General features: G+C 41.7%; 1 protein-coding gene across 1 annotated transcript in view; it reads left to right on the top strand.

The window, feature by feature from the left end:
* Window positions 1–12264, top strand: part of LOC103808377 (alpha-actinin-1) — a 45598-nt gene that overhangs the window by 2683 nt on the left and 30651 nt on the right. The window contains exons 2-5 of the mRNA XM_009081159.1: window positions 2461–2580; window positions 9797–9883; window positions 10430–10517; window positions 11505–11583. Of these exons, the coding sequence (XP_009079407.1) occupies window positions 2461–2580; window positions 9797–9883; window positions 10430–10517; window positions 11505–11583 (374 nt within the window). The remainder of the gene's footprint in view (window positions 1–2460; window positions 2581–9796; window positions 9884–10429; window positions 10518–11504; window positions 11584–12264) is intronic.

The raw sequence follows: 12264 nt of genomic DNA, 5'->3' as shown, positions 1-12264 counted from the left end.
CCCAAACAGAAGGAATGAGGAATCGAAATTTTTCCTAAACAAACTTGCAGTAAACAACTTATATGCCCCACATGCTTGCATTGTTTGGCTTTTAAAGTACAGCCTTGGGCTTGTACATGAGAATTGGAGAATGGAAGCGAGAGGACCGTTTTCATTGTCTCAGCTGGGAGAAGTGCTGAGAAATAATGCAATGATGCAAATAGCTGAAAGTAGAACATATTTCTAGCAGGCTTCCCTTTTAACAGTCTACATCATTAATAATGTATGGCATGGAACCAGATGATGCTCTTTTCTGGAAGTCTGAATTTGTAATAAAGTCCAAGGCGAAGGAAATAGCCATTGGGTTTTGGAACTTGGAAAGTTCAAAAAAAAAAGGATTCTAAAACAAATATCCTATTGTAGTATCTGAGAGAGGGAGACTGCCGTTCTGCAATCGCCATCAGTTGCTATTAGGGGGAACAATCCTGCTCTCTCCAGCCCCAGGGAGAGCAGTTCAGATGCTCTCCCCTCTACTGGCGTTGCACATGCGGCCACAAGGTGAATTGGATCAGTTTGCTGTTCCAGCTGAAACCTAATCGGTTGTCTTCTTCTTTTTGCAAACCTAGTTTACAGGCACATGAGCTGAAGGAAATGGTTATTTTTTAGCTGGCTCAACCTATTTGTTGATATTTGGCAACATAAGCCTGCTTAAGTCTGTTGTAGCACTGCGTGTAAAAATGTCATTGTGTAACTGTCATGAAAAATGCTTCAACTTTACTTTAGAATGACTAACATTATCCAAGTGGAAAAAGAAAGCAACGTACAATGATGTGTACTTGAGAGTCCATTAAAGCACAAAGATATATTTTTTTAAGTTTAATCCTAGGATGGAGGTAGTACCATAAAATAATATCTTTTTGCTTAAATTGCCAGACATTGGTGTTTCATTTTGAAAATGAATCTGCTTTTATCCTTAAGCTTGAGTGGTAATGGCACCAGCCTATGGTAACCACTGAAACACAAAGAATTTTCATTTCCATACCTTTTTTTTCTTTGTAGGGCTTGGTTATAGAGATAATTTTTTTTCTAAGAAAATATTTCTTTCTAAGAAAAAACAAAAGCTAAAAGCTTTTCCTCACCTGTGTTAGGAAACAAGCCAAGTACTTTCTTTCTCACACTTAAGCCTCAAATGAAGGTTTTGAGTCAGCTTGCATGTACTTAAATATTCAGTTCAAGATATAGCAGGAGACTTTTGGAACTGAATAGGTCAGGTGAGTAATTACTTGCCTAAACTTGCCCATTTGATCTCTTCTTAATTATAGTTTTTTCTTTTTTTCTCAAGTGCAAAACCTGCTTGGATTTTTTTTAGTTTTGTGGGTTTTGGTTGAGGTTTTTTTGTATTTTGGAGCTTGTGGTCTGAAAGCAGATGTTCTGTTCATTTTTTGGTGTTGTGTGTGTCACATATAGGTGGTTCCTGATGTCCCATCTAATTATATTGCTAACAGAGGTTCCTTTGAAAAGTCCACCTGTCTGTCCAAGCTTTAATTTGCTTACTCTAACTGTTGGGTTAATGTTAGTAAAAGTAGACTGTAAGCATAATTACAGGTAGCCTGTCAAGAAGGACATGACTGCACTTAATGCAACTCTTTCAAATAAATAAGGTCATGAAAGTGCTTTTCCAAATCTTCCAGCTTTGTTCCTGTCAGGAGCTGGTGTTTATCCTAAGACTGATTTCTATCAGAGATTAACCTGCTCTTACCTCAGGGCTAGACTGCTTCCTTCTCTGTGCCACATTATAAACATTTCAAATGTGCAAGTGTGTAAGAGGCCTTGCATAGAATTAGAAATACACCAGACGTTGTGGAAAGGAGTTGAGGTCCTTGCAGTTACAAAGCCACTTGCCAAAGAAGTGATTTTATTTCCTGATACAGGCAGCTGTGGCTGTTCAGTGACGAGACTAGAGAGGTAGAAGGTCGGTGTCCTCTCTGAGGGAAAGAAAAAGTCAAGATACAAGATCACCCTCATATTTGACTGGGGGGAGTTCCAAGAAGGAGAGATTTGCTTTGTAAATTGGGTGTTGCAAATCCTCCTCACCTGTCTTTGTCTGGAAAGGAAGTTTGTGCTTTTTCCAGGCTTCGTTATCTGTGGCTAATGGAAGTTAGTTCCGCTGCCTAGCTCAGTGGGGTTTTCACAGACCTTTTCACCTCTGATACAAACCTGCCCTGAAAAGGACTCAGTGATTACAGTTTCTCTGTACTAACTTATCTGTGATGCAATAAAAAGATACTTTTCTGTCTGATCATTTCTGGGGATGCTTTACAGTGAGTGTGGCCATCTGCATTTGCTGTCAAGAAAGGATGCAGGGAGGACTAGCCCCTGCCTGGCTGAGCTGTGGGAGCCACCAGCATGGGAAACATCCACCAAGGAAGAACGGGTTCAGAATTGTTTTCTAATACTTTTTTTCTCCTCTTTTCTTACTAGGTGAACGTTTGGCTAAGCCTGAAAGAGGGAAAATGCGAGTGCACAAAATATCCAATGTGAACAAGGCCTTGGATTTCATTGCCAGCAAAGGTGTCAAGCTAGTATCTATTGGAGCAGAAGGTAAAGAAACCAGCTGATTTGTCTGGGCCCAAGCTGTGCTTAGCCATTGCCTTTCTTTCACAGCTGCATGTCATTCTCTTTGCACCTCCCTTGTAGAATAAACCATGGAGTTAAAAAGGGGGTATAGTAGGCCTTTACTCTGGATTTTCATCCTGCCTTCACACCAAGCTGCCAAATGTGATTCCCACTTGGGCTTATTGGTCAGGTCCTCCTGCTTTTCTTCTGGTTTTCATGAGTTAAGAAAAACCTTGAGCAGTGGCAGAAACATATTGAGATGTTTGTTTCTGAAATGAAGAAGAGTCTTAATTGAAGCATAGCAGCTTCTCGTATTTAGCTTGTTGCAGAGCTGTTGGGGAAGATCCCATGTTGTTGTAGGACATTCCATGGGTCAAAGCCAAGTGCGGTCTCCAGGTCAGGTCTCCAGGTCCCACAGGCTCCAATTTTCAGGGCTTCCAGGCTTCTTTTTGTGCACCCCAGAAAACTGAGTGCTCTGGCTGGAAGCCTGTGTGTGGTTGTGTAGAGATCGTTGTGGGCAGCACCAGGGACGCTCTCAAGAAGAACCTGCAGATCATGCAGACAGCAGGCAGTTGTGTGGGATTTTTGTCTTTTTAGGAAAGATAGTGGATGTTTTGCAGGTATGTCACCCAAGACCCAGAAGGGCTTGCAGGTTTTCATGACACTTGTTTTCCTCTGCTCCAGATCTCTATGTAAGTCCTCTCTTGCAACTCATGTTGTCACTGTCACTGTGGAGACACACTGCTTCTATGGTATTTCTAGATTTGTCTTTACAGTGACCACAGAAAATGAGGGGGTTTGTTATCTCCATCTTGCAGATGGAAATACATGGTTTCTCTAGGGAAACTCATGACACAGCCAGGAAATGAGCCCATAATACAGTTCTGGATGAGCATTCCTCCTTTGGGAGAGTCCTGGGGCTACAGGGCTGAGCCCTGCCTGTTCTCAGCTGATGAGGTCAGTGCAGTGTCAGTGTGCTGTCCCCAGTTTTGGCCTTTCAGGCATCTCCAAGGCATGTACCCATCCTATGGTTCACTTGTTCTCTGTCAGATCAGGAAGAATACCTCAGCCACTGCAAGTGCTTAAGTTTGCCTTACTGAGACCTTTACTTCAACATACTGCTTTAACTTTATGGAGGCTTTGAAATAATTTGGAGCTAGTGTCCAGGGACATTGCAGACACCTCTTTACTGTGTTTGTTATAAAAGAACAAAATGGAACAGGTGAATGGCTCAATGATACTTATACTTTTGCATGCAAAACTTTTCTTCAGTTTACTCGGCTCTTCCAACAGTAGCAACCTGAAGCTATTGTTGGCCCTAAGTATTGTTTATGTATCACAAATACGTATCTAAGGTAATTCTGTGCCCTTGTAAAAAGGCTGATGCATCCAGAGTGTGATAGAATAGTCCATATCTATGTGGGACCCCTTTCAAACGTGAAGTTGGACCTGGAGCCAGCGATCGTCCACTTTAAGACAGCCCCTGTTGTCATTTGTATCTCACAGATACTTGAATTCTCCTGGGAGTCTAGACCATGTGTAAAATTATCTTTCTTTCCTGTTCTAATCCCTCTTCCTTTTTTTTTCTGGTTCTGCTCTCCCTGGCTCTAGTTTGCCTGTTCATCTCCTTCCACTGGAGTTTTCTCTTTTGATCTCTGCTCCTGAATCAGCTGTGACTGTGCCCTCACAGCACTTAGAAATCATTTGCAAGTAAAATGATGTGTGACCAAAGATCACCAGGGCCCAGTTATTCAGTATGGATTTATAGCAGTTACCCTGTCCAGAAATAGGCAGTGAGGTGCCATTTTGTGACAGAAGTATGATTCGTGTCAGTCTGAATGGTGATCCTGACCTCCCCTGCCAAATGTTTCCTGACTTTGTTTTGTCCTGGTGTCCATGCAACTACATGGTGAATATGTATGGATTTCTTCATAGTATCAAAGTTAGTGCAGCACTGCAGTTTAGACTAAGGTTAGCTTTGATTTCTATGCAGAGTGCTTGGGTCTGTGCTGTGATGCCAGCTCAGGCCATGTAAGTGCAGTCACAGCATGGGCTCCCCTCCACCAGTGCCTGCCTGTGCAGCCAGCCTCAGCCCAGGCCACTCTGGTTGTCACCAAGGAACATAACCTGCTGCAGGGGCTTCTGTGCAGCCCATCCAGCTGCTCGGTGGTAAATTGCACATCAGCTGCAAAAGTGGACTTTTACTTTGGACAGCACAGCAGTTAATTCTGTCCACAGAAGGGATTATAAACCTTCCTGGAGCATGAATTTTAAGGACTTACTTTCAGACTTTCAGAGAACATCATGCAGCAGCAAAGTCATAACTGCACCAAGAAAATGAGCTGTAGGTGCCTCAGGTTGGACTTATAAAGAAAGTTTTCCAGGTGGATTTTCTCCCAGAGGAGAAAACCACCATTCAGCAGCAATGTGGTGGTACTGGCTAGGACAGCACATTCCTTACCTTGCAGTGGTTTGTTCCATCTGTGGGTATCTGCTGGGAAGCAGGGTCCTGTGTGAAGGGTCTGCAGCCCAGCTGTAGTTCCCTATACACATTAGACAAATGGCATTAGCCATCAGTGTCGTGATTTCTTTCTTTTTGTTGTTATTCTTGAAATCTTGTTAGTCAGAGTCCATAGCATCAAAGTAGTTCTGGCATACAACAGATTTGTGTAAATCTGGATCAAGGAAGACTCTAACCTGGTGCAGCTTCCAAATGGTTTTTCATGTGCTTTTAAATCTCACTGTCATCTGACACCTCAGGGACCTTCTTTTGCTGTAATAGATTCCATACTGATGTCAAATGCTCCTGGGATTTAACAGATTGAATAGGTCAAGAATGTGACCCTAAGACTGTTTTATTTGTGCCTTTAATCTGCATAGAAAGTTGCTGCTTTCTTAGACAAATTTGGCTCACTTCAGCATAAAGATAACTTTGGATGAACTGATCCCTATTCTCTCCTGAACAAGTGAAAGGAGAAGTAAATAAAGCTTAGAGATTTGAACAAGTGCAAAAATCCCATCTGAGCACCTACTGAAGCACCAGGCAGAGCAAGCATACATTTTGCAGTGGGAAGATGGGGAAAATAGGGTCTCTCCATGTTAGTGAGTGAAACATAGCATTATATTTGTCCCTATGTCCTGTGCACGCACAGTTAGGGAGCTGAGAGGTACACCCTCACCAACAATGCCAGCCAGGTGTCCTAAATCTGACTGGACCATCATTAGCAACACTCTGAAAATAGGGACATAAATACTTGTCCTGCTGTATTTGTTTTTTGTTAGGATGTAAAAATGCAGAGCAGCCTTTATTTTATGTCACCATTGTTGCTCCGTGTCTCCAGTTTCCCAGATCATCATGCTATCCTGCCAGTTTTTCATGCCCTCCAACTTCTTCTCTCTGTGGGGTAACCAGAGGCTGCACTCTCATGGGCAGCTCAGAAGATGCTAGTGGGGAGTAACAGTTTCTGTATTGTTGATTCTTCTCTAACTACCCAGGCCAAGGCAGAAAAGTAATCTTTATAACTTTTGCATTTTTCAAAATGAGTTCATATATTTAAAAAAAGGTGGTGGCATTTTAAAAAGTTCATCTCTGTAACCAGCCAGTCTTGCTCCTAAGGATTGAATATTTGTCAGACCCTTAATTAGCTGTCAAACAAATGGATGACAGTACTGTAGTTTTTGCATACTTAGTTTGTGTTATTTGTTACAATAATGGGAGCTGGGTGGAAGCATATTCACTGGTGCAAAAAATTTCCTTCCAGTGGATGCCTCACCAGCTTTAACCAGCAACTGATTGACCCCCAAATTGAAAGTAAATCACATTAATAACGTGGTTACTGCTGCTGTTCAGACAACAGCTGCTGGTGGTGGAGGAAGTGCAGACAGTGCTTGCAGAGGTCCTGCCTAGGAAGAGCACTTGGAAAGCACAGTCAGGCAGAAGGTACTGTCTGATTACGAGCCCTTTAATATGTGAACTGCTCTCACATTACTGAGCCTTCCTTGTATCAGCAGGGAACAAACATAGTATCTTTTATTAAGCACTAGACTTCTGGCTTTGTAGTGCTACATTCAACTTTTTAAGGATTCCTGTGGAGTTTTTTTCATGCATCACCCAGAAGCAGAAAGCTTCATGCAAACCTATTTTGCAACCATGTTTTTCACTGCTTTACCTTGGCCATGTTCCACTGTATTAGAATGAGACTGGCAGCAGCTGAAGGGATCCTCAAGGAAAAGGAGGTTGTCATTGGAGAAGGGAGGGGTGAAAAATCAAGTGAGTGAGGACCAAAGAGCATAGAGCCTTTCTGATCAGGCTGGCTGACTTTGTAACCAGGTTGCCAGGATAAGATTTTTAGCATTAGAAATGAAAAATGGTTGCCTATTTTTAACAAATAATGACAGTTTTGTCAACTCTATTTAAAAGGGGGAGAAAAAGAAAAAAAATGACTGGGTATTGTGTGTCTTGTTAAATGTGCATTCTGAAATGGACCACTCACTAATCTCACTGACATAAGTATCTGCTTGGTAGGTGGTGGGTTTTCTCTGTGTCAAGAAAAAGGAAAATGATATGTAGAGATCAAGTGATAGAAATATTCTGGGCTTCTTCCAGAGTAGATTTGTTTTGGTGCACTGCTAAGGAAGAGTCAGATATGGGAGCAGGGAGCACATGTCTTCCTTTTTGAATGAGTAATGCAGTGAAGAGGGCTGGGGGAGAAGAGATGCTTCCACTTTAACTCCACCAGCTAACATTATGAAACTGGAATTTGAGAACGTGACCAGAGCATAGTGCTGAGTTCTTATGCCACATTAGCAGCTTAATGCTATTTGGTTTTAAGTAAGTATCTTGACCTTTATTTCCAATTAAAATCCATGGAACAGTAATATTAATTACCTGTTTCAGCTCACTGACTGATTTATTAGTGTTCATAAAGCATTTTCAGCGTTGAAGTACTGTCATCAGATTTTAATCTAGCCTGTTAAAATAAAGAGCTCCATTTAGTTCCAGATCTTAAATATATCCTAGGGGTGTGCTGTCAACTACTGTGGTTTTTACAAGCATTGGGTTTTTTGCTTTTTGAAAATCCCCACAAAGATCTATCACATGAACAGAACAAGCAAGCTGAAAACATAGATTTGTATTTTAGCTCCAGTATCTCAGTTATTTGTAATAATAGTGAGGATTTTCCTTTAAGCTGATTGCAGTCCTTTATTGGAAGGGTGAAGCATGCAAAAAGTGCCAAAGTGAATATACTTGCCATCGCATGATGTTTGCTTTCACAGGCCTAGCGGACAAATTCCTGACCCCAGAATGTCTGTAAAAAACTAATTTGTGAGAAAACTGTCGACAGGCAAACACAGTTTTTTCATGCCAGCAACAGGAACTGTAGTTCCTTTGTACTGCAGTGAAAAGTTATCTGTTTAATTCTGGGAAAACTGATGCCCCACCAAGATATCTATGTGTACTCTGAAGTGCAAAAAAGAGCAAGCACAGGGGTTTACTGCAGTAGAACAACGTGGCACGTCTTGTTTTCTGTCTTTTACATCTATAAATCCTCAGTTCAGGTGTATGTCAAAGGACAGTGGAGTTTATAATTCTGATTTATGCTGGAAGTTGCATGACAATGTATCGCTAAATCACAGGCTTTCAGGAATTTGGACCAGATGGACATGATTTCTGAAGCAATGTGTTTGGGGTGTGTGCTCTTTTTTGAGTTGGTTTTGAATACAGTGAGGTTCACATTTTGAAATTTTTTTGCACGAAGAATAGTTTTTTTAGCAGTTTAAAAGCAAAACTCAAATATTGTTGCTTTGTGACAGGATCCAGACAGGTGGCAGTTGCCTGTACTGCAAATTTCTGCTTGCCCCAAAGCATGATGTATTCTTGCTGGGCAGCTTTATGGAAGCAGTGGCACAGAGGTGTCTACGGTAGTACAAAAATGATTTCTGACAGCCTTCTTGGGACTTAAATTATTCTACCTCCAGACAGTAGGTTAATCCTAACCATTTTCTTACTGAAAATACTCTTGTAACTTTTCAGTCATTTGTGAAAGATCCTGCCTTGCAGGAACCTGCCAGAGAACGAGTAGGAGAGAGCAGCTCAGCTAGTTTCACTATCCAAATACACGAAGGCTGTAAATTCTGTAACGTGTATGTATCTCTGTGGAATTTTTGTAGATGCTGAGGATCAGCACTTGAGACCCATCTGCTCACCATTTGGACTGTTCGGTGCTAGTTTGTATGTGGTGGAAGTGCCTTTCTGGGCCAGTACCGCCCCAAGCACCTTCCCCCAGGACCTTGATCCACCATCCTAAACAGATCATACCTCACACATGCAAATAGTCACCTTGTAAAACCTCCAGGCTGTTGACCCTTGCTGATTTGTGTCGTGGAGTCCAATGAGCAATAAAGCACAATCTGCTTAACATCATAGTTTATGTTACAGTCTGCACAGACTGGTCAGCATGAGTCTTTGCTTCCTCTTCCAGCAGGATGCAAATACTTTGAGAAATGCTCTGTTGTCTCTTACAGCAATTACATGACTGAAAGAAGTCCTATGCAGGCAGTATGACTTACTTAGGCTTGTTTGAAATTAAAATGTTGATGTTGCAGGGTTTTCCTGGTGATTTCTTGTTCACAGGACAATACAATGAGCTGTCAGAGCTCATCTGCACTGGGAAGTCTTATTGGTTCTTCTGGCATAATTATGCTGGGACATTTATATAGTGACCTAGAGTAGACATCTGAGAGTAAGAGAAGGAAGGCTTTTCTTCTTGTTTTGGCTTCTATGACTTCTAAGTGATTGTAATTAAACCTGAATAAGGTGTTATGTATATCATAAATATGTGTGTATATATATAATATTTTATTTAATTGCAATCACTTAGAAGTCATAGAAGCCAAATTGAGATGGTTTTAGGTGGAGAATTACACTGATCTAAATTGGTCATTATTCCTGATTTTTGGTGTCATCTGTGTCTGTTTTACTCTTGGTACTATACTGCAAGAGACCCAATCTGATTACTGGGTACTGTGCTGTACCAGTAGAGCACCTGGGAAGGTGGGGAAAAACACGTTTTAGCAGGAATTCCAGTTCTCCCATCTGCAGCTGGAAATGCTCCCCATTGCTCCTGTTTTACAAGGATTTGCACTTGTAACTTGATGTCTTCTGTTTCTTCTCTTTCTACCTCTTTTTTTTTCCCCACAGAAATTGTGGATGGCAATGTTAAAATGACCCTTGGAATGATCTGGACCATCATCCTTCGTTTTGCTATTCAAGATATCTCAGTTGAAGGTAAGTTTTAGTTCTTTCCAGCCATTTACTGTTCAATAACAAACAACTGGGGTAACTGAATGGCTTTACCACTTAAAAGGCCCAAAATGTGCTCTTAAGTGAGTCACTGAACGATCCTAGGGTGCTACCCTTCCCAAGCTGCACTGTTGTCTCACTGACACTTATGTCCAGGTTCAGGTATGCTGAGAAGAGTTTTTCACACCCTCCTCTTACAAGAGGTTTCAAGGGCAGCTCACAAGGATGGCTAAGCCTGAAAGCCAACTTTGATGTTGGAATCTGTTGGGTTTTTTGCATGCTGATTCAAGGGACTAGCACTGAAAATGGACCTATCTCTTACAAGTCCTACAAGACTCTCTAATCCCAAAAAGCTATCTTCTTATTACTGAATCTCATTAAGAAAAGAATGGCAACAAAACTATCCCAGTGGACTCATCCAAACAAGAAATTTTCTGTAAAGTGAAATTAAATCAAGCACAATTCGGTGCAGTCTCTACCATCTCTTTCTAAGGAAATTAGTTAATTGGTGTGTTTTCTTTGTTTTGCTAGAAACATCTGCTAAAGAAGGACTTTTGTTATGGTGTCAGAGGAAGACAGCCCCCTACAAAAATGTAAACATCCAGAACTTCCATATCAGGTGAGTTACACGCAAAAGCTTAGCTTAACAGTTTGTATTATTTTCATATGTCTCTCGGTATATTCAACAATGTTCGTGACAGACCTCCCAAGGCAATGCATATGCACATTACACAGTAACAGTGTAGTCCAGAGAGATGCCCAGGAAATTAAAGGCAGAGGTTCTAAGAGGATCCAAGTGCCTATATCCCATTTCCTCATTCTGGTTACAATGGCTCCTTTTGCGAAGTTCTTCAGAGCATTAAGTCCTCTGAGCGCAGCATATGTGCCATGAGCTAAGCAAGAGGAGCTTTTGCTCTGTGAAAACTCAGGACACTTTAGGAACCATGAAATAAGGACTGTGCCCAAAACTTTTGTAGCATGGCAGAGTTGAGAAGGGATAAGAGGTTTTCTTGCTCTGCTCTTAATATTTCTAAATTGGCAGATGTTCCAGTGAAGATTCTGCATGGTGAAGATTGTGCTTTTTCCAGCACATCATAGAGAGTTGTATGAACCATATAAATGTAAAGCACTTTTAACAGCTTAACTGTCATCCATGATAGCCAGTACTGTAGTGAAGCTAGCTATGGACATCTGGCTTTTCCCTAAGGAACGCACTTGTTCCTCCTTTAGGGCTTGTATCTACACCTTTTTTCAAGCCTGAGAGCAACCTTTTTTCAGCCCTATACCTGTCCTCACATGCTCTACAGGACATGCACAGAAAGTTCAGTCCAGAGAACTACCAAAAAGGAGGTGGCAATGCAATGGGCAAATAAAAATCACAGTGGATTGATTCTAATCCCCTAACCACAGTAGGGATTGAAAAGAAACTTTGTTGCAATCTCATGCACATACAAGACATCCCTCCTTTCCTGCACTTACAGAAGCACTGTTAGCTCACACCCAAACCAGAATTAGTCATCCAGCTGCCTTGATGCTTTCCCTCATGCTCATGCCCATCGCTGTGTGTCTCCCTGGCTGAGCCGTGTTCATTCTGTCTCTCTTGTAGTTGGAAGGATGGCCTTGGTTTCTGTGCTTTAATTCATCGACACCGTCCAGAGCTCATTGACTACGGGAAGCTACGAAAGGTACAACTCAATTGGCTTGTCAGACCAGATGCTTGGATCCTTGGAATTAAAGAGGGAGAAGAATTAGCTTGATAAACATAATTGGAGAACTTCAGCACAAGCTGACAGTTGCAGGACTGGGGGGAAGGAAGGAGGGATGAATCAGTACATTCAGGCTTCTTAGTGAAGCATGAACTTAATGAGCTTCCTGCTTGACTTTCCCTGCTTTCAGACTGCCTTGTATGAGACACACATGCTCAATCCCAGCTGATGAGCAAAAGCTGGCAAACTCAGTAACACCAAATGTGAGACTAGTTCTGTGCTAATGTCACAGACTAGGGAGTCAAATCAGACTTAACATTTTTGTGGTGATTTGAATAGAAACTGGTTACCTGATGTCCACATGCAACAGCTCCTTGAGGGGTTTGTGTGCCCTCACTGGATACTTGTCACATGCTTCCAGCTTAGTACTAAGTCATCTGCAGTACTAGGCTCCTTGCATGTAGCTCTCAGGTGCCAGAAAAGTATTTGTCATAAAACTCAATTTTACTTTAAAATTGCCACTGATAATATGGTATCAAGCTGCTCCAAATTTTGCTTCCTGTGTATTTTGGAAGCAAGATTGCTAAGTGGATGATGAGAATAAGCACTCAGTGGTTTGTGCTGCTAGCAGTGTCTTGACCCAGCAGGAAAAGGGAAGAT

Source organism: Acanthisitta chloris, unplaced genomic scaffold (assembly GCF_000695815.1).
Source record: "Acanthisitta chloris isolate BGI_N310 unplaced genomic scaffold, ASM69581v1 scaffold14728, whole genome shotgun sequence".
Taxonomy (NCBI): domain Eukaryota; kingdom Metazoa; phylum Chordata; class Aves; order Passeriformes; family Acanthisittidae; genus Acanthisitta; species Acanthisitta chloris.
Note: the sequence above shows the minus strand (reverse complement) of the source record. Positions and strands in the feature narration are given on the sequence as shown.